At 34.2% G+C, this 22488-nt stretch overlaps 1 protein-coding gene across 1 annotated transcript; it reads left to right on the top strand.

The window, feature by feature from the left end:
* Positions 1 to 4608: 4608 nt before the first annotated feature.
* On the top strand, positions 4609 to 20789 carry LOC118029016 (uncharacterized). Its single transcript, XM_035032779.2, is given in 25 exon segments — positions 4609 to 4988; positions 4990 to 5196; positions 5450 to 5809; positions 6180 to 6312; positions 7050 to 7225; positions 7422 to 7495; positions 7660 to 7695; positions 7793 to 7883; positions 8693 to 8752; positions 10144 to 10330; positions 11135 to 11331; positions 12276 to 12377; positions 13456 to 13566; positions 15031 to 15096; positions 15181 to 15279; positions 16024 to 16200; positions 16330 to 16479; positions 16576 to 16683; positions 16932 to 17246; positions 17343 to 17530; positions 17753 to 17855; positions 18095 to 18240; positions 18909 to 18988; positions 19535 to 19701; positions 20440 to 20789. Coding segments are annotated over 25 exon segments (3618 nt in total). The 5' UTR covers positions 4609 to 4832; the 3' UTR covers positions 20569 to 20789.
* The last annotated feature ends 1699 nt before the right edge of the window (positions 20790 to 22488 follow it).

Here is a 22488-nt window from a genome sequence, read left to right as displayed (position 1 = left end):
GGCAAAATTATCCATTTAGTTGAGCAAACTGTGATGCAATGGAAGGCCTGTCCTTTCTATTTTTAAGTTTTCATATTTTTCCCCTTAATTACATCCTGTTTTGCTTTTATATTTATTTGTATAGTGTAAGAATATTAATTGTAGAGTACTGTTTCATTTTTTTCTCGGAAAATGTTCTATAAAATTTGCTTCTGAATCCATCGCTTGGATTGAGAAGCGAATTAACACAGCTGACTGTTTCGTCAAACAATCAAATAAAACTACTACTTTAATTTATTTAGAAAATAGAAAACTCATGCACAATAGAAAATTCCATTCTGTTTTGAAACTTTGAAGAGAGCATTGTTACTAAAAAATTGAAATCATGGGATGATTAAAAGATATGCATGTAACCTACTCCCCCGATAACTTCTGGGATTTTTTAGTCTTGGAAAAATATGGATCCGATCGAACTCCATTTATGCCAATCATTCCAGGAATAAACTTTTCATCACTTGAAACTCACTTCACTGAATTTGAGCTCTTTTTAAGGATGATTGTTGTATGGATGGGAGTTGTTTTTTGCAAAAAAAAAAAAAAAAAACCTATGATGTCAAAATTAGTTTAGGGTTTTTAGGTAATGATAATGAAAAGAAAGTGAATAAAAAGAGGTCTGATATTTTTTCTATATCTTGTCTTCGTAGAGAGTCCCTTTTCTCTTGCTAAAATCTAGCATTTTATATCCAAAAAGAAAAACATGAAAAAAATCTAGATATCAAGAAAAAATCTTCTAGCCCCTGAGATGGCAATCATATTCTTTTGTTCTATCTCTAAATAGAGCTATTCTAGACTTGTAGCTTGTGATTAAAACGAGAGGAAGAAAAATAAAAAAAGATAAAAGAAGAACTTGGTTGGGCATCGGCTGAACCGGGTGTTGAGCCATGGTTAGGTTGTGGCCCAATCGAGTGTTGAACCTCAATTGGGCCAAGGCCCAATCGAATATGGGTGCTTGGTTGGGCGAAGGCCCAAGGCCTAACTAAGTTCACCATTTTATATTATTATCATCAATTGTCACTTAAAGTAAATTTTTAACACAATATTGTTAAGCAATTATTTTATCATAAAGCCATATGCAATAGAGGAGAAACACTTAACATGAAATTACAAGAAAAACTAATGATATTATGATTGATATTGGTGAGAATTAAAATCTACATCCATGTTAGGAATCACAAAACATCTTTCATATGGTTGTGTACGTGATAAGGCTAGAGAACTTGGTCCATCATGATGATGACAATGGTCTAAGGAATCTCATTGGTGGGAACTAAAGCCAGCATCCATGTCATAAATCACTAGACATCTTTCACATAAATATATATGTGACAATGCTAAAGAACTTGGTCCATTGTGATGATGATAATTATCTCATAAATCTTGGTATATGTATCATTGTTTCACGCGGGCATGTTAGAATCACTTTAATAGTTATTGGTGGAATCATTGTTATAAGAAATAATTTCTTCTTCTCCACTTCAACATCACATTCTTCTTTTTTTTGAAATTTTTATGATGGACCTTTTGTTAGAAGAGACATGGGTGAGGAGCCTTACTCCTTTTCTCTTAATTTTTCTACTTGCTTTTAAGATGTCTAGCTAGATAAAAAAGCAAAATCTTTGGTTGAGATGACTTTAGAGGGCTAGATCTTATCGTAGGGTGCATCTATCTTCTACAACTACACCTAACCCACCTCAACCTCATGACCCATGTAAGAGCATTGTAACTAATAATGCTATTAATCAACTAATGCTTAATATAAGAGCAAGGTATAATGCTAGGACTTCACTTTCCCGTTAAAGACTAAGTAGAACATTAAAGATAGTAGCCAAAAATATTGAGATCACAACACCTATATGCATGTTTAAGTTTGAATATTTCTTTCCCTTATATGATTTTGTTAAAGATATATTTTCCTACTATATCTTATATATAGGCCAGTTGCACTCGAAAAGATGGATGAATGTAGCAGTTTTTGACAAATACTTAAGACTTAAAGGTTAAAATCCACTGTTAACCTATTTAAATATTAATATAGCCTTTCTAGTTCTTTTGAAGATAAAAAAAAAAAAAGTATGACATGGTTTTACACCTTTTCTAAGAGAAGAACACAAAATCCTTTAAAAGATATTTTTCAAGGCAAGTCACTATCAGTAAATAATTAAAAATAATTAAAGGAGTGATTGGATCATAGTGGGTTATAATAGTTCTATAACCTCTACTAAAAAAGTATGGGGATGTTCTCCAATTTGAAGAGTTTTTATTGTAGATAAAGTTACTCTTTCTTAAGTTCAGATAAAAAGTATAACTTCTTGTGCTGAGATGAGGGAGATTTTTTTTTTTTGGCCGGTTGTTTGCAAATGGGGAGAGTTGGGATGAGAAAGAACAAGGAGAAATAGAGGAGGAGAGGGTCGGCAAAGTGGGCATATATTAACGTTTTTCGATTGTTTCATCAATGGAAGTATTCTGTTGGTGAGTCCGTCGGCTATTTTGACGGCAAAAGTAACACGTCATCGTATGGATCTGTCGTTTTGAATCTCTTGGTGATTCTGTCAGCAATTTTAACTATGAACCGATCACGTCATCGTACGGATCTGTCGTTTTGAATCCCTTGATGATTTTGATCCTTAATAAGATGTAGGCTGCACAAATTAATTTTAGAAACTAATTTAGTGTTGCATAACAAGCCATTGATTTACTCAAATCTAACAATCTTTATTGATATTGGTTCATCCCTTTTGATAAAGACTTCTTGGCCTTGCCACATAAATGCCATCCACCTATTTTTGTAATTGTAGACAATGGTTTTCAATTTAGCTTGCCATTGAATTCCCAAGATCATATCATAAATTTTGAGGTCTAAGGTAAAAACATCAGTAGTAAAGTTAACTCCATGAATTAACCATTAGAAGTTGTTGCACACTGAAGTGCAAGTCATGGTTCCACCATCAGCTACTTGCATAGTTAAAGCTTTAATATTGGTGATTTTACAACGCAACATGTCTACTACTTGGTTGCTGATGAAGTTGTGTGTGCTTTCAAAGTTCATAAGGATAAACAATGGTTGTTTCTCTATTATGCCAATGACTCTAAGAGTATTTAGGCCAACCACTCCTTCTAAGACATTAAGAGATATGTGTGGGTTGTAAGTGTCATGGTCTAATTTGGTTACTCTATCTTCCTCACTATGCTCCCAGAACACACAAGGAGCAAAGCTTCTTGTTTTAACACTTGTGCTTAGGTATGAATTTTTCATCATACCAAAAACAAAAAGGCCTTGGCTCTTCTCTCATCCAAATCCATGTTTCTGATAGGTTCAACGATTTTTTATTACCATTGTTGGGGTTACAAGGTGGAGGGGTTGGTAAGATATCAATGTGGAGTGGTTTATAACTGTTATTAGGAGGTCCTGATATGCTTTTATTATAGATGAGAGGGGTAGAGGTCTTGTTTTGGTGGGCATATGTGATTGGATGATAGGTTTGTTTGTTAGGATTAGAATTATAACGTCATGAGTAAGGGTGTTATAATGCAACCTAGCTAAGTTGTAGGCTTGTTTTAAGAATTTTGGTTCAAACATCTAAATCAAAGTCTTGACCTTTACATCCAACCTTCCTACAAAAAACACTAAAGCATTTTTCTTAGAAATTTCAGATCTATTTCAGAGGTCCCCCACTCCCCTCAAACCTGAGAGGGGTGGAAGTCCTTGATGTAGGTTTCTAAGTCATTTTTCCACTTTAGTTTAATAAGTTCTTCTAAAGGGTCCCCCCTAAACCTGCAACACAAGGCCTTTACATACTCTGGCCACGACACAACCTGCCTTCCCAAGCTTCTCATAAAATTTTAATGCTAACACAAAGCCATTCCATCTAGATAATAGGAGGCCAGTTTGAGCTTGTCATGTTCAACAATCTTCTCAACATTAAAGTACTAGTTACATTTATAAATTCATTTAAGGATATCTTCTCCCCCAAAAACAGAGAACTCTTATTTTGGTCTACATAGTTGATAATAAAAGGGCATACCTTCACTGACCTAATTGAACTTGGCTGAAAAGTCCCTTATAGCGGGGTATTGAAGTGTCTTGGGTAAACTGGACTCACCAGTAAAGAGCTGAGTTTTTTGCAATGTTAAGTCTATATAAAAAACAAGGTCATCAATAGCTTCCTTAAGCTCTCTAAAGCATACATTGGTATGAGCCCTGCTATCATTAAGTTGGTGTTGAATTTGATCAGATGCCTGAGTCTGTTTTGGATTGGCAACTTCAATCACCTTCCTGGTTTCTTGGAATCTCATCTCAGGTGGCATTTTTGAGTCTAAAGATGCTGCTCTAATACCATTTGGGGCAATGAACTTGGAGCAACGGGTGGTTACCTATTTTTAAGATGGCAGATGATGAATGAAACGAAGAGGAATACGATAAAAATGGAAGGGTAGAAGTTGGGTGCTGCAGAGGGACGGAGAAGGAGATATAAATGGAAGGAAACAAAGACAAGGGTGAGGAATGGGAATCTTCAAAAATAATGGATATGTTTATCATTAATTCTGCATGCATTCTGTCAATATATATAGCATATTCTAGCATTTTTCTCCTCACACACGTGGCTCTATCAGCTACTAAACAAGTAAAATAAAACGCACAGCATTGGCTTGTAATTGCAATGCATATTGTCTTCTTGATACTCCTAACTTGAATTTCCCCCCTTCCCCCCCGAAAAACCCACTTATCAGCCCCTTCCTTGCAACACTCTCCTCCCTGGAAAACCCTAAAAAGAATCCACCAAGAAAATGCAAAAATGCAAATCACAGAGGAGCAAAGACAGAGAGCTGAAGCCAACAGATTAGCAGCCTTAGAAAAGAGAAAAGCATACATCATCAATCAGCAGCAACAGCCGCCGCCGCCGCCGCCGCAAAACCCATGGAGACTTTTCAAGTGCCGAAAGCTCTCTCCCAAACCGTCCTCCAGTAAAACCACCACAAACCCGCCTCTTTTTTAACCGGGTCAACCCGGATTTAGATACCCATTTGCCCCAAACTTTCCGGGTCCGCCTCGAAATTTGCTCTCCTGACTCCTTCTCTATCACCCCAGAGGCTGTGAAGGGGTTCCCCTATCCCGGGGAAGAAAAATGTTTAAATACTTTAAAATCTCGCTTATCCAATGTAAATGGGTTTTCATTCTTTATTTTTTTTTAAATCATCAAAAAATAAAGATTCAATTTTAATTGAGTTTAATTATTGTTCTAGACATTGTAATAAAGATACGATCTGAATTTAGTTTAATTGTTGTTTTAGACATTATAGTAAAGGTATGATCTTGAATATAAAATTATGTTTTATCGTCGTCGTCGTCATCATCATCATCATCATCATCATCTCCAGCTTAATATTTACTGTAATCTGGTTATGTGTGTAGGCAATGGAATCTCGTTATACACAAATTAATGGAGGTGGAAGGGCCTGTGTGTATAATATCAGAGACTATGATGTAGTTTTGACGTGTTTAAAGAATTGCAAGGGAATCGAAATCGAAAAGATCCCTTTCACCACACTTAATATTATCCAAAGACTTTCAAAGTCTTTCGATGCTGGTCGATGGGAACCCTGCAGGCCTGAACATTTCACTGATGAAAAGGTGGATGAATTCATTCGGATGCTGCCGAGAAAGCTCTTGGATGCACTCTTACCTTTCCAACTTGATGGCTTAAGATTTGGTTTGAGAAGGGGTGGTCGGTGTCTTATTGCGGATGAAATGGGCCTTGGTAAAACACTTCAGGTAATCATTTTCTATGCAATTATCTCAGCAGTTCCTAACTTAAGATATATTTTTGTGTGGTTTTGGTTATTCAAGACTTTAATATTGGAATTATGTATAATCCCAGTGTAAATGCTCATTGGTGTCAAATTTTGGCATCTTTTTTTATTGAAACTGACTCTGTCTAGGCTCTTTAGGAAATTTTAATGCATAATGTATGCCAGATTCTTCTTTTTAGTTTGATGAATGATGTGTGTGAAATCAAGAAGGCCTATTAATCAATATCTGTATATCGAAGATAGTTTGTGCCTAAAATACATTCTAGAAATGATCTTATAAGATGGTATCACCATAAGTATATATCTGCTTAATATATTCTATTTGGTTTTAGGCAATTGCTATTGCTGGCTGTTTCATAAATGAAGGCCCCATCCTTGTTGTTTGCCCAGCTATTTTGCGGTTTTCTTGGGCAGAAGAGTTAGAGCGATGGATGCCCTTTTGTTTACCCTCTGAGATCCACCTTGGTAAGAGTTTCTCACTTTGTGCTATGTCTTCCTTTCAATCTTTCATTGTTGCCAAGAGATGGCCAAAAAATAAGATGTGAAATCTTCTTTAGTTTTTAAACTATACATGTGTGTACGTGTGTGCGTGTCCATGTAGACTTTGTGAATTCTTATAGGATACATTTATTGTCAAAAAAAGTTTCTCATCTTTGCCCTGTTTTTTCTGTTGGTTGTTGATCAGCTGTATCTGTTACTATACTGCTAGAGTACAAGTTGTCTTGAATGAATCTATTCCTGTTTGCTTATTGGTCTCTTAAACACGAGGTAGAACTTGAATTGTATTCATCTATCTGTATATGTGTAGGCTATAGCTACATAATGAGGTTTTCTGTTTCTCTTTTCAAATGGAAATAATGAAGAAAGGTGTTCATACAAATACAAGTGCAAATTAGACTGCATGCACTCTCAAATATTTATAGATTGCAAATAAATATTTTCTTTGATGGAGGTCTTTTTTGAGTTATTGCTTATGTTTATAGTTATGTAGGTTAGAGTTAATATATCATCAAGGCTTCAGCTTCTCACAAACCTTTAAACTTTGAATTTTATTTTTACTGTAGATTGGAGCTTTTAAAAAAATCATCCAGGCAACATCTTGTTCTCTGGTTTCTTTGAGATTTTTGAAGTCTGAATTTCACATTTTTTTTTGTTGTATCATGAATTCATTGTTGTCCATGTGACTTAATTTTTTAATCCAGTTTTTGGTCATCGCAATAATCCTATGCATCTAACAAGATGCCCAAAAGTTGTGGTTATCTCTTACACAATGCTTCATCACTTGCGGAAGACCATGCTTGAGCAAGAATGGGCTCTCATGATAGTGGATGAATCTCACCATGTTCGTTGTTCAAAAAATAAGTCAGAGGCAAATGAGGTACAGATTCTTATTTATTTATGGTCAGAGTGAATCTTTGTTTGTGGTCGTCGTTTCTCTATGTCCCATAAATGTGTGCACTTCCCAAGAACTAGTTTGGAATACATACTATTAGAATTAATGCTGCTGAGTGGGCACTGTGCTTGGCATAGACTAATTGGCATTTAGACATCTATGTTATCCTTTCTGTTAACAGATAAAAGCAGTTCTAGATGTGGCAGAAAAGGTCAAGCGCATAGTTCTTCTGTCTGGGACACCTTCTCTGTCCAGGTTGTAACATGCACATTGGAAGCAAAATGATTTTAAATTGATTAAATTGATTTTAATAATATGTTTTAATTGAATAATGTTACTTAATTCATTTTTTTAATTATGCCTCTGTCTTCCTTAGTGCTTTCTCATATGCTATTGTGTATATTCCTAGGTGATCATAGGCCATTTGACATTTTTCATCAGATAAACATGTTATGGTAATTTCACATCTCTATATTTTACACTTTTAGTTTGCTTTCCTCAAGTTTTAACTAGGGCAGATAATGTTTCTTGACAATGCTTGCTCTTATACAGGCCTGGTTTGCTGGGGCAGAACAAGTATGATTTTGCGAAAACTTACTGTGCTGTCAGAGTTGTCCGCACTTATGAAGGAAAAGGTTTTCAGGTAATTCTTGGAGTGCTATCGAAAAGCACTACAACAGAGAAACTAACACCATTATCTTGTGCATAAGATTCTAATAATACTGCCAATTTTCCATATAATTGATGATGGATGACAGGAATGGAAACTTACAAGAGAAAGAAAGGGGGGTAAGGTGCATAACATGATTGCCATATGCATAAGAGGCTAATAATACTGCCATGTGCATAAGGGGTAAGGTGCTATCAAAAAGCACTACAATAGAGAAACCAACGTTATTGCCATGTGCATAAGATGCTAATAATACTGCCAATTTGCCATATGATTGATGATGGATGACAGGAATGGAAACTTAGAAGAGAAAGAAAGGGGTAAGGTAAAGGCTAGAATAATAGTCATCTTTGGCAGAAAGATTCCCAACACTCAGAAATCAATTCTCAATTGTTAAACCATAACAATTAGGAGGAATCAACCTCTAACTGTCAATTATTAATCATCAATGGCAATCTGAGTTTAGGAAGCTTAAGACAACAATTTTGCAGACACAAAACCCAAAAACCAAATTGGGATAGGAATTCCTAAATTGAAAAGAAATTCAACTACAACTAAGATACGAAATTAAATAAGCTCCTAACTTGAGCTACCTTAATAGGAAGTAAACTCAAGTTCCTTGATTATAAGATACTTAGGAACTAATAAAATTTCTACAAAAATGAAGTCTTTTTTTTCATTCTCCATCTGTTTGGTCTGATTAAAAAGACTCATTGCACCAGGTCACTAGTGACTCAACTATCAAAACCGAAATTTGGAAATTTGATTGGATTTCCTTGCAGGATTTCTCGAAGGGCATTCGTTTGGAGGAACTGAATGTGTTGCTTAGGCAAACTGTTATGGTATGCTTTTGCTTTCATGTGCCTAATGCTTCAGAGACTATTACAATAAGTCATTATACGAGTTGCTTCTAAATCAGTTTGACAGTCCAAGCATCAAACTAAGTGCAGGACCATGAATCCTCACATTATATTTGGAAAGATCATCAGTGTGGTCTGTGTGGAAAATTTCCTAATTTTTCCTGTCCTTTTTTATTACTATCCTAATCTTTATTCTAAGTGCTATTAGTTACTCCATGAACATTGATATATTTTGGGTTGTGGTATTTGTTGTATGATGTATGCACATAGATCAATGTTGTTATAGTTGGATGAGGCTTGTTTGGTACATTAGTTTTGATCGCAGTATGTTTTCTAGCATGTATTTGGTTGAAACTAAATATTGAATCTGCTTTAGGCAAGTGATAGACATATCTGTGATTCTTTTAATCATAATTTTTAAAGGTATTAAGCAAAATGTTTTAGTTATCAAGAAGTAAAAACAATTTTCCATTATAACTAAAGGCAACATTACAGTTGACTGAAGGTACTGATCTTGATACCTCAAAATAGAAAATATAGGTAAACAAAACAAGGACTCAAAAATACATAGGAAGCTACCCTCACTTTTCCTGAGTGTTTTTCTTTCAAGTCTTGATCAAGTGAGGACATATTGCACATTTCCATCTATCTTTGTGATATCAAGAAAAACAAACTCATGGAAAAGGCTTACGTCTCACTAGTTATTTCCTACTTTTCATCACTTCACATTATTTTTCCATTGAAAATTTGGACTATCTAGATTATGCCCAATTATGTTCCAAGACATGCATATCCTGTGCATAACTACATGAACTGGATAACAATTTCATGGGGGGACCACTTACTAGTATTTATGTATTATCTCTGTCCCTTTGCAAGGAGGGTTCTAACACATAAAAGTGGTTCCAGTTTTTGGAAGGGAGGGACTAATGAAGGGAAGTGTACTCTCCATTTTATGACTGATTAGAGGAAAAGGAAAGAAAAAAGATAATTCAGGATGCTGGTGTTGTAATTTATCATCACTGAATGAAACATGTGACAAGTAATGGTTTAACCATAGAATATCAGAAAGTAATCAGGGTGAGGGACCTGAGAATGAGATTGGGGATATACCAATCACCTTTACTAACACGATCTTTCAATTACTTGTTTGTCCTATTTTTTTTCCCCATGTGTGAGCATAAGCTATTAAGTGGTCCTATTGGCGAGAGAGTTCTCAATTTGAGCATCAATGGATCTCATCATTGTGGATTATTTTGGCAATTTGTTTGCTTCTCCATGTGTAGTCAAATTTTTATTTAATAATTTACAGGTAATTCCTTATTGTTTCTTTTGAGAAACCACTTAGACTTCTAGACATGTTGCTATTGTAGATACGACGTTTGAAGGAGCATGTACTGAAACAATTACCACCAAAACGTCGGCAAATAATAAGACTGCTGTTGAAAAGATCAGATATAATTTCAGCAAAGGCTGCATGTGGGGGGTTGGTGAATCATGATGCCTCTGAAAGAAATGCTGCTGAAGTGATAAATTCAGAGAACATAGATGGATCTGATGGTAATTTATCATATCTTGTATCTATTAATCAAATCCTACATGTCTTACTTCCAGGATTGGCTTTGTATGCTCACCACTCAACAGTATTGTGTTTTGTCTTCTAGATTGATATATTGTTCTGTTCTGTTTTTATTTTTATTTTTCAAATTAAAGCGATTCATCAGGAGGTTCTATTTGTTGATCACCCACATGAGTAGAATGACAAAATCTATTTATCTACGTCCAAATTACTCCATCAAGGCTTTGGTTTGTGACTTCCTTTTAACATAGATGCTTCATGGTTACTAATTTGGCAATGACCTATTTTTACTATCTCATGGTTGCTAATTTAATGGTTGTGAAATACATGATATTAGTTGCAGAGCGATATTAGTTGCAGAGCAAGTTAAGGGATGGATTAAATTGGGGTAGATATTCAATGTTTGATTTTCAGTTGACTAATGTAGAATAGCTATTCCTCTTTGTAAAATGGAACAAAGATTTAGTTTACCGGTTCATTTTTTGTTTTCTCCAAAAAAAAAAAAAATCGTCGGTGCAAGTGTGTTCTGTTCTGTTCAGACTTGGGTTTACCCTCCCTTTCCAGTGTGGTATACTGGGATTAGGGTCACTAGTAAATGAGAAGTCTAAGTTAAGCAAGTGAACTGGTGCAAAGTGCTGATTTGACACATATGTTGGGAGTTCTTAATGCTGCTCTCAAAGGGTTGGTGTTTGAAGTGTTTGGTTGAAGATTTCTTACTCAAATTTCTATTTTTTCAAATGCATATTTATATTTTTTTATCATGTTCCATTTTCTTTTTCTTTCAGAAAGTGGGGGTTGTTGCAGATCCAAGAAACTCTCCTACCAAGAGCTTGGCATTGCAAAATTGTCTGGGTTTTGTGAATGGCTTTCCATTCATCCTCTCATTTCAGAGTCAGATGGTGTAGCAAAATTGGATGTAAACCATAGTTCTCAGAAAATGATAATTTTTGCTCATCACCTAAAAGTTCTTGATGGAGTTCAGGTCAGATGCTTTTACCAGTTCTCCTTTCTTTTTGCTAGATTGAAAACATCTTCATAAAAAATGGTTTGTGACTGATTGTGGTTTAAGATGTCAATCACTCGAGGGAATTCATACTGGTACCTGGAAACTAAGTCCTGGTTACTTCACTTCATTTATTTTATCTCCTAGGAGTGTCTACTTTGCAGAAGGCACAAGAAATTTCCCATTTAGTGAAAATGAAAATAAAAAATCCACCTCCCCTTGAACTTCACTCATACTTTATTGCCACGTTCTCTTAAACATTTTGTAGTGGTTAGCTCAATCACACCATTCCAATTGTTCACGTGTAGAATAGTCAAGGATAAAATCTTGGTTTGTTAAATTCCTAAACTCTGAATAGTTTATAAGGGACATGTTATGTACCGAAAAAGTTGCATTTTGTTACTTTTAATAACTCTTTATCCAGAGGCTAAAATTGCAAGCGTATACACTTTGGATGATCTTGCAATATGAATTCATAATGGAAAAAATAAAATAATAAATAAACATGAAATCAAGTGAAACTACTTAACCCACTAAGATTATATCAACCCTGCTTGGCTTGAGAAGACAAACGATTTAATCCACCCATACCTAGTATTTTCTAAAACTAAAAGTGTGTAACAAGTTATGATTTGGTTTCAATTCTATGACAAATAAGAATATGTTAGAAGACAGATGAGACTTAAGTTTGACACGCATTTATAATTTATTGAATGCTTATAAGATTTTGATCTATAACACTTGCTCAATGTTCATAATTTCTGATTGTTTATGATATGGTGTCAATTTACTTTCCCCTGTCCTTTCTGAATGTTTTGTCCATCTTGGCCTTTGATTGGCCTTAAAGTTGACCACTGTACTCTGTTGATGTTTTGATGTGATTCATGTAAGTTTCACAGTAACAATTTTTATGTTGAATTCAGGAATTTGTACATGAGAAAGGGGTTGGTTTTGTCCGCATTGATGGAAACACTCTCGCCAATGATAGGCAAAACGCTGTACTGTCATTTCAATCATCAAATAAGGCATGTACATGTTCTGTTGCTTTAGCTTTGTGTGTTTGCTTGTCACAATATGGCATTCTACTAATTCTTTTGCTAGAGATCTTGGTTTTCAATTCTTGCTGGGTTCCATCACTTTGATTAAATTGCATTTCTTCTAAAGTAAGTCTTAAATTTATACTCATGACTTGTTGGGATTTCAGGGTGATGCAGGACAGCCTAGGGCTGTTCTGAATCTGACTTTTATTGACTGTTTTAGGGCTGTTAGAATTGTATTAATGTTGATTTGTGATGGAATATGAGGAAGGATGTAGATAGGTTCTAGGAGTCACACCTAGGGCTCTTAAGAGTCGCACCTTAGAGGAGATTGAGTATTACAATCAAAGAAAAATTGTTGGAAATTATTTGATAGTATTCCATTGAAAAATATTGAAAGACTACATACTTATTTATGGAGTTTTAGTTCCAATAAGGACCTGGATTCCTAAACCGACAACATAACCATTCCTCTTTAGAATAGGAAAACATAATAATCTAGAATAGAAAACCTAATAACTTTAGGACTAATAAAATAAAATACTAAACAGAAATAGTACACTATAATTTCCAGATTTTTCGGCTGATATGAAAATTACTAAAACACCCCTGTATTCTATAGTTGAATAGAATACATAAATCCTATTCTTTTGTTGCCCACATCACATGGGAGTTTTTTTCCTGATCAACTGATGTATATATATGGTTTGTGTAACAATTGTTGTTATGATGCAATCTTGGTCTAGTTACCTAATTGTTCAATTCCCCTTGTCTGTCTGCCATATATTAATATAAATATTTTTTGAGCTTTATAAAGTTCTTATTAAAGGTAGATGGTGCCAGACTTTTCTACACTACTTTTCCATTTTCTTTTTCACATGAATTTCTATACTTTTCTTCTAAGTTTCGAACATGTTAATGACAAAAAGCCATGCCATTGTTCTGTCATTATAATGTTCTATACCTTTTCCTGCAGAGGTCATCATGTACAAATGCATGTGTTTGGCATTGTGAATTTTTGAACTCTGAAGATGCAGCCAACCTGATATGTGTCTTTGTTTTCCAGGTTAAGGTTGCAATAATCGGTATAACTGCTGGGGGTGTCGGACTTGATTTCTCCTCGGCACAAAATGTTGTCTTCTTGGAGCTGCCTCAGTCTCCATCATTGATGCTTCAGGTATGACAGATTACTGTCCATTAGTTTTGCACTTCTGTTGTAAATTAAAATAGAAGGTTAGTGACAAGGTTCTATAATGGTAAATCTTCTTACTTACAAGAAAGACGCTACAATATATTATGTTGGCCATGTAAATTGTATGGCTAAGAAGGATAACGAAGTTTGGAACCTGGTTTGTGGCTTTACAATGTTTCTTGAAATTGTTCAATATCTATTTGCCTCTTTTCACTCCATTTCTTTTTTCTTTATTTTCACTATTCTCTTGACCTGAGAGCTGACTGAACATGTTTGGGAAATCACTTGATACTTTTGCCATTCAATGGAATACCATGGTAGCTTTGGAAATTATGAAGCATGCATTCATATTGATTTACTATTACCATTAATTAAGGTATACAAGGCCACACATATTCAAAATGGTTTGTTTAGCTATTCAGACTCTAAATTGATATGGAAAAATGGAGAGACAAGAAATGACAGTATTGGAATATTTATAACAAAGAGTTTGAAATTTGCAACATTTTGAAATGGTAATGCTCTCGATGTGCAGCATGATTTGACAAATTCATGAGTTGATACTAAACTATCTGTTTACCTTGGCATTGTGCTGTTTTGCTTTTCTGATGGCACAGTTTTGTTTTATTAATGTGTTCACTGTTTTCTTTAATAATAAAGGGCAATAAATTTGTGTTTGATGAATTTTGAAAAAATATTTTAAATACAGTGTTATGCTGTTTCTTACTATCAGTAGCTAACTGAGACTGATAGAAGTGTGATAGATAACTTTAAATTTATATTTTGAATTAAAGCGTAATGGAGTGAGAAAATGAACTATGCCCAATCCACTTCCTCGAACAAAAAAAGAAAAAGAAAAGCTTGAAAACCAAACATACAAGTATAATCAAAAGCTTTCTGTTACTCATCATTGTCAAATCTAATAAGAATCTCTGTATGAGCAAAACCTCTATGCTCTCAATTCAATTAAATGTGAAAAGGCATATTCCTTTTGTACACTTATTTAGGTTCTAATTTAGCCATAAGGTTGCCTTTTCAAGACTTTTTTAAAGAAAAAATATGCTTTGGTATAAATCTCCTCGACATGTCTCAAGTATCCTGTTCAGACCCAGTTATCCTGTGAAATTTTCTGTTCTCTGCAGCAAAAAATAAAAATTAAATCAGAATTCAGATTCACTTGAAATTTTTATTGGTGACAAACTAATCTGTAGATTAGTACTACATGCAGTTCTTACCCTCCTTGTGGTGGCTTATATTTCTTAATTTTCTTGATAAAATTTCTTTGATCAGTTTAATTAATAATTATTTTTAAGAGGACAATGCATCTGCACAACCAAGCATGCTCCATGTTTCCCTTTGCTCTTTTTTCTAGTTGCCTATTTCTGAGGTTTTCCCTGGATTGGTCTTGTGACTTTCGATACCTGACTTCCTCCAAACTCATTTTGGAAGGCCGAGGACAGAGCTCACAGGCGAGGGCAATCAAATGCAGTTAACATTTACATCTTCTGTGCTAAGGTTTGCATTTCTTTAAAAAAAGTGCTTTAGGTTGTCAAGACATTTATCTCTTTTGTATGCATGAAAAGATTTGTCATATTGCAGGACACTCTGGACGAAACATGTTGGCAAAATTTAAACAAGAGTTTGCATCGTGTCTCATCTATTATGGATGGAAAATATGATGCAGTTCCAGAAATTTTGGTATCACTTCTTACCTTTTTCTCCACTCTAATCCTAGTGCTCTAAATTCATCTAGACACGCTCAATTCACACTAATAGCTATCATCATGGATTTGATTCGTTGGTCTGAATTATTTATGCTAAACCTATATTAATGTACTTCTTGCTGTAAATCTTATCCGAACTCGGATTTTTCCCAGTGATTGGAAATGTATTGTCATGCTGCAATTTATAAGAAGCTCTGGAGTTATTATTTTGCTTGAGCAGATTGGGTGTATCTTAGTCCTGATACTTGCAAAGCAAATCAAATATATTTTATGCAAATTAGTTAATTGGGGATTTATGTGAGTATATTTAGTTTCAGTGGTTGTGTAAATTTTAAAAAATGACTTTAAAAAAAACTTTGAATTGGTAGTCATACATTTGTCAAATCACCCACATCAGTGAAATCCATCATCAACATCCCATTCTTTCTGGGTTCCAAAGTCAGAACTGTTGGTGTTTTATTTTTCTCCCCTGCTTTGTCTTGGGAGTCTTGGGTATCTTTTGCTCTGGTTGACCAGGGCTAACTTTGTTGCCGTGTTTCATGATCTTGAATGGACAGTATTGCTTCTGTTCTGTATCAGATGGCTAGACATGATGACATGTTCTGTGGAATTTTAGGAGATGGTATTTATTTTAGTCTTTTATTTTATTATTGATTAAGTAGGTTTTTGATTAGTCATTTTCTGTAGGAGATTGAACTTCATTAATCTATCTTGTCAGGTTGAAAGAATTTCTTATTTTGGAAAATCTGACAAAGGGATTAGGAGAAGTTCTGAAGTTCAAGTTAAGTTGCCAGACTCTGGCTCAGTGTGGGATTCACAGCCATTCAAAACAGACGATGAAGAGAATGTAATTTTGATTGGAAGCACATTTCAAACAGATGATCTTAATCTTGGGGTATAACTTAGAAATTTGAAATTTTCTTGTTTTTTGAATGAGGTTCAAATCTTCTAGCATCTCGTATTGTATGTTCATTTATATTCTCTCTTTCCATGGACTAAATCTTGAATTTTGTTGGAAGAACAGGCTGCTATGGTCTTGGATAATTTAACAGACAAGGATTCTGTTGCAAATAAAAACCTAGAAGGGATTTCAGAAATTGAGATTAGAAGTTCTAGCAGAGTTTCTTCTTCTGAGTCATCTGAGGGACATGAAGGCAATGATCACTCAGAGAAGGTACCTATTGCATAAGACTTGGTCTTCTCAGAAATAGGTTACTATGTCTGTTCCTTTTAGTTTATGTTAAGGAAATCACTTATAAATTAATTGCAGGAAAATAAACTATGTGTCCAAACAACAGAAACCAATGACAGTGAACTTGCTCAACAAAATGAAGCTGATGAATGCTGGTCTAACGAAGTATATTCTCTACGCTTTGAGGTACAATTATGAACTTGGTCATTGAGATTTCCTTGCTGGTTTATTCACTCTAATGCTGTGGCATCAATCTGATTTTCAGCAATTGCAATTGCAGCCATTTATACTTTAATAATGGAGTTCAAAAGCTGCCTGATTAGTTATGGGCTATCCTTGTTTTCGCGTGAAATATGGTTTACTTACAAGCATCCTTTCAGGAAGATACAGAACCCATGTTGAAAAACTAATTAAATAATTGACTTGTTGTTCAGGTAAGTAAATATACTGGAAGGATTCACCTATATTCCTGCATTCTGGGGAAAGACTCAAGACCACAGCCACTTTATGAGAATTTCCAACCAGAAGAACTCGAGTCACTTAATTTACTAGCAGCTAATGATAGCAAGGAAACAGATTTTAAATTTCTAAAGGGAAATCCAGTTTCCAGGCATGCTCTTCTTTCATTTATTAAAGAGTGGAATGCACTAAGGCCTATTGAAAGAAGGAAATTACGTGGAAAGACTTTGCAACTTCCTCTACATGTTGAGTTGTGCTACTTAAATGAAAGCACTAACCACAAAATTGGGGTATGCTTACGCCTCTGATTCATCTCTTTATACATCTCTGTTGTCCCCAACAATGAATTGAGTGGTTTGGGTAACGGTTATGCAACTCTGTAATAGGGACTGCTGAAGGGTGGAAGCAAGCGACGCCTTACTCCATTGGGTGAGATCAGCCATCCTTTACCATCCAATGCCATTTTGAAAAAGGTACATCTGTCAAGTAGCTATGGCCAAAAGGAAAAGCAATATACTCAGGGTTGGACCTTAATGGATGAGCCACTCTGTAAACTCTGTCAAATGCCATGCAAGTAAGTCCAGATTTATCATCTTTTGATGTAACTATTTGTTTGGATTTTATTTATACTCTTTTAATTGGTTGAGTATTTTTCTTATTCTTTTTTTTCTTTTTTCCCTCTCTTTTAACCTTTGGTGCATCTTTTGTATTCTTTGTAGGTTGCAGCTTGCACCCCTTTCTTTTGTTTCTTTTTATTGTATTTATTGGAATAATATTAATTAACTGTCACTTTCAGGGGCAGCAATGCCAAAACACCTGTGTATTTTGAGGATCTATTCTGCAATCTCATCTGCTGTGAAGAATATCGCTTAAGAACTAGTAGCAGATCCCTCCGGCAGGTAAGGACTGGCATTAAAATTAATTAAAATCCAGCTGATAGGCTTTTTTTTTTTTTTTCTGTTCTCATTATTCTATCTTTGTTTATTCATTTTGGTGTGAGAACATGTATCTCAGTTTTCTTGTTCACGATATGGATTGCACCACTCATAATGGAGATTTGATTGCCTTCTATTATCCTGTTCCTTGTTACTCACTCTAGCACAATAATTCTTTCAGTTAACATAATTTAGATTTCCAGGAGCTTTTTGAAATAGAACATGGTGTCTGCACAATTTGCCAGCTAGACTGTCATCAACTTGTGAGGACCATCAAACCTTTATCATTAGAGAGACGACGGGAGTATATTGAGGAAGTAGCGCCAAATGTGGCAAGTCAGAAGAAATTGTAAGTTAAAAAACCGAACCTAGTTTTTTTATTTCTGTTAAATTAATTTGGATATATTTAACTGATGTTTACTATTTTGCTCACTCCTTGCCAATTTAAGTGTCTAACTCTGAACTTCCAACTTTCTGAGGTGGCATTGCATTATATTATTTATTAGTGAGATTGCATTCAATTTTCATCATTGCCCTTTGCTTTATCATTTAAATTTAAAGTGCAAATAATAGCCTCAACTTTAAATTTTATTGGGTAAAGTGGGAGATAAAAAAAATTCTTACATTAATAGTACAAAATGGAAAGTTATTTTGGGACATACCAAAATGTAAAGGTGGATACACAGATAGGGACAGTGGGAGTGGTTTGCTGCATCTTCTTCGTTGGGAGTTTCTGTTTTGATTAAAGGTTGATGGACACTCGTATGTTATGCTTTACAAATTGTAGGCATTGTTGCTAAATGATAAGCTCATGTGCAAAGGAAACTCGACTTTTAAGTTGAAAGATTGAAGTCTGAACTTGTCTTATGCAAGATTGATCAAGTGTTGACCATGACATTTTTTCATTGCAAAATAGTAGTTTTATTATTTTGTTGTTTCTTTCATTGTATTGTATTTGCGCTTTAAAATTGTAAACACTGCTCCGAAACCAAGTGATTTTAATGTTTCACATTGCAGGCTCGATAAGCTTGCCAATGATCCATCTGAGGGCAATGCATGGCATGCAGACCATATTGTTCCTGTTTACCGTGGTGGAGGTATGCCAATGTTGAAGATCTTTTGAAATGACCTTTTATAATGCATCACATATGTCACTTGGTTATCTCAGTGTGTCAACCAGGACCTTGATGAGTCAGCTGCGGATCAATGCTGGATTTTAATCTGTCACAGTATCATTGGACTCTGGCAGAACTTGCTGCTATCATCATGAGTCATTATTCAATAGCGCTTAATTGACAACAATCATTAGGGGAGTTAAAGGATGAAAAATACAAAGAATATAAAGAACAAATAACTCTGCAGTTTCAGATGTGCAGAACGTGTCAGCTATTGAGATCCTGAAAGGGGTTTTTATCACTTTGTTCAAAAGGAAAAAAAGGATGCTGTTTTTATTTTTTTTACTGCAAAAAATTAGGTTAGGCCCAGCTGTGATTCATGTCAGGAGTTGAAAATCAAATTATTATCCACTCAAAAGAGCTCATTATTAACCGTGTGGATTCTTCATTTAGTCTAGACTAGAAATTCCTCCCAATCTTTTCACTGTTTAATCTTGTTTTGAAGTATACTTTGTATAATTTTCATAGGTGAATGCAAACTAGAGAATATGAGGACTCTTTGTGTGGCATGCCATTCCAGTGTTACTGCAGCCCAACGTGCTGAACGATGCTCAACTAGGGAACAGGCTAGGAAGCAACTTCAAGTCATCATGAATGACATCAAATGTATGGAAGAGACTTCGACTTATGATGAGGTAAATTTAGGGTGCTTGGGACTCTTTTTTATATCAGGATAGCGCTGAGGTTGTTAAATACTGAATCTCACTTCGACGTCATTTAAGATAGGGTAATAATATGGTTGAATAATCCGTTGTTACAAAACTGCAAAGATCTTTTCACATTTTGGTTTTTTTCTGCTTTATTTTTTAAAATTAGAAAATATATTTAGTGATTATGGGGTGGTATACAAGGGAAAGCAAGAAAAGTATCTAATAACTTCGGAAATGGGTTGACATTTTTACCTACGTTGAGGAAGGTAGAGTTCTAACAATTTAATATCTTTCCTCATTTACCTAACCTAATCTGTACTGTCAGTAATCTTGTGAACACTGTTTAAGGTCAAATTGTTGAACTTAATCAAGAATATATCACTGGCTCATCATGAACTTATAAACTGAAGCTTATTTATATCATAAATGAGTGTTCCCTCCTTTTACGAGTAATAATGTCCTTATTGTGACTTTGCTTTCTTTTCCCGTTTCTCTAGACCTGCTTGGACCTGGTATATAACATAATTCTTCCAATATTCACGGTGCTATGCTCCTTTTACTGTAGTTTTCTTCTGGTCATTATTCTTCAGGGCTTCCTATTCTAATATTCGGTTTACTTGCTGTGATGCTTTTTCATTTTTCCTCGTATTTCTTGCAGACCTCTTGATAAAAATATATTTACTTATGTGCTAATACAGACAGATCTGCACTAATAAATTTCAGGGCCAAGGGCATCCTCAAATGCAAGAGGGTGATTTAGTTGATGACCTCTTAGTCAAGGTTCCTGGAAGTGCCTACTCTAGAGGACAAAGCACACATCCTGAAAGTGAAGATATGAAGAAGAGCTCTTAGAAATGTAATGAAGCATCTGCCTTGACAAAATGACCAGTCGTAGAAGGGAAGACCGGAAGAAGCTGGCTCCGTGGAAGGTCTTCAAACCGTGTTTGGATATGTTTTTAAATTGTGTTTAGTTTAAAAAAGTATTAAATTGATAATTTGTTTTTGTATTTTTTTAATGATTTTGTTATGTTGATCTCAAAAATAAAAATAAAAATATTTTAATACTTTTTCAATTCAAAAACACATTGAACTATAAAATCAAACATAAATTAATTATATAAATTTAGAGTTTTTTATTTTACTTAGTTAATTCCATGTAATTTATTATTTTTTACTATAAAATTTGAAATCTTCATGAATATGATGGAAAGAGCCCTTTGTTATTCAATGTTTCCTCTCAAACAACATTATCTCCTACTAATGATTCAACATGTCTTTATGTAAATTAAGTTATTTGAAGATTTATTAAGTTTGGATTTTTTTTTTTTAATCTAAAATTATACTAATCATGGTAAAGTATGTCTATTTTTTGGTATTTAATCTTGAAAGCTTCAAATTATAAATGATTATATAGTTTCAATCAAACAATAATTAGTAAGAAAATTGTAAGTAATAAAATCAAGGAAAAATGCCAGATATGAAAAAAAAAATTGAAATAAAATAAATTTAAATTGTGTAATTAAAATTAGATTACATCAAAGCTCAAAAAAAAAAAAAAATTTAGTTCGTAATGATTTTGAAATAAACCATGTTCTTATCAAAATGCATAAAATGAAAACATTAAGAAAAAGAATAATTTTTTTTACTTGGAATCAGTTGAAAAAACATTACTCTAGCATGTTTTGTATACAGCGTGCTACTTTTTTCGTTGTTACCTCTTCTCTTTTCAATGGTAAAAAAAAAAAACCATTTTTATTAGTTCTGGTCGTGGTGTCTTTCTTGATCTCCTCTAATTCTTTGATCCCAAATCTTCTTTTATTTGTTTCCTGATTTTCTTTTTAAAATTAATAGATTTTTAACCTCTAGTTTCTAGCTCTATTTTTTTTTATATATATATCGATTTATTTTAAAAAAGTTGTAATATAAAAGTTGTAGATATCTCGCATAGCTTTATTTTGACACCAAGATCACTTAATTTATATTTTTTAAAAAAAAAAATTATGTTCGATTTATCAAGATCTATTGAAATTTCCTCTATTTTTCAAATCGAAGATAGATTTTCTTATTTAATAGGCTTTTTTAATACCATTAGCCCTACTTTATTTAAGGATAATATTTTAGCTTAGAATTCAAGGATTGAATACTAAGTTTTCAATCCAAAAATGCCATGAATTTCTTTTTCTTATGTATAGATATAAATACAAATATGAATAAATAAATGAGAAATATATAAAATAAACTAACATGAAATAAAAAATAAAAATTGATAAATCAAGCACTTCACTTTCAAAGCGAGAGAATAGTTAGTGGCAGAAACTCACTAAAGCATCTGCGTACAAACCAACATCCTAAACCTGGGGGGTGCTAGAAATGGAAAAATGGTTGATTCTCATCAGCAGCGTTGCATTAACAATGGCAGCATCTGTCTCGCGGACGCCATCGTTTCTCCTCTTTGAGTCTCAATGCTGAAAGTTAATATGATCTTGTGGCAGCGGTCCTTTGTCTTGTGAGCTATTGTGTGAGATAAAAACAAACATGGGCACGCTATATGATTTGAAATTCCTTGTTTTATAGTTAGAAGGGAAAAAAGAGAGTTATCAATTGCAGGTTAAGAATTGATTGCTGAAGAAAGTAGTTATGGATGTTCAAGCAATCCACACGACACAGGAGATCACTTGTTAGAAGCCAGTTTGCTAATACCGTCCCGTCTCTGCAATAAATGCACAGCGCAGAAAGGAAAACCTTGCCAAAAATACGTGAAGTTCAACTATG

Source organism: Populus alba, chromosome 12 (assembly GCF_005239225.2).
Source record: "Populus alba chromosome 12, ASM523922v2, whole genome shotgun sequence".
Lineage (NCBI taxonomy): Eukaryota > Viridiplantae > Streptophyta > Magnoliopsida > Malpighiales > Salicaceae > Populus > Populus alba.
The sequence above is the reverse complement of the archived record's forward strand: the minus strand, read 5'-3'. Positions and strand labels throughout refer to the sequence as shown.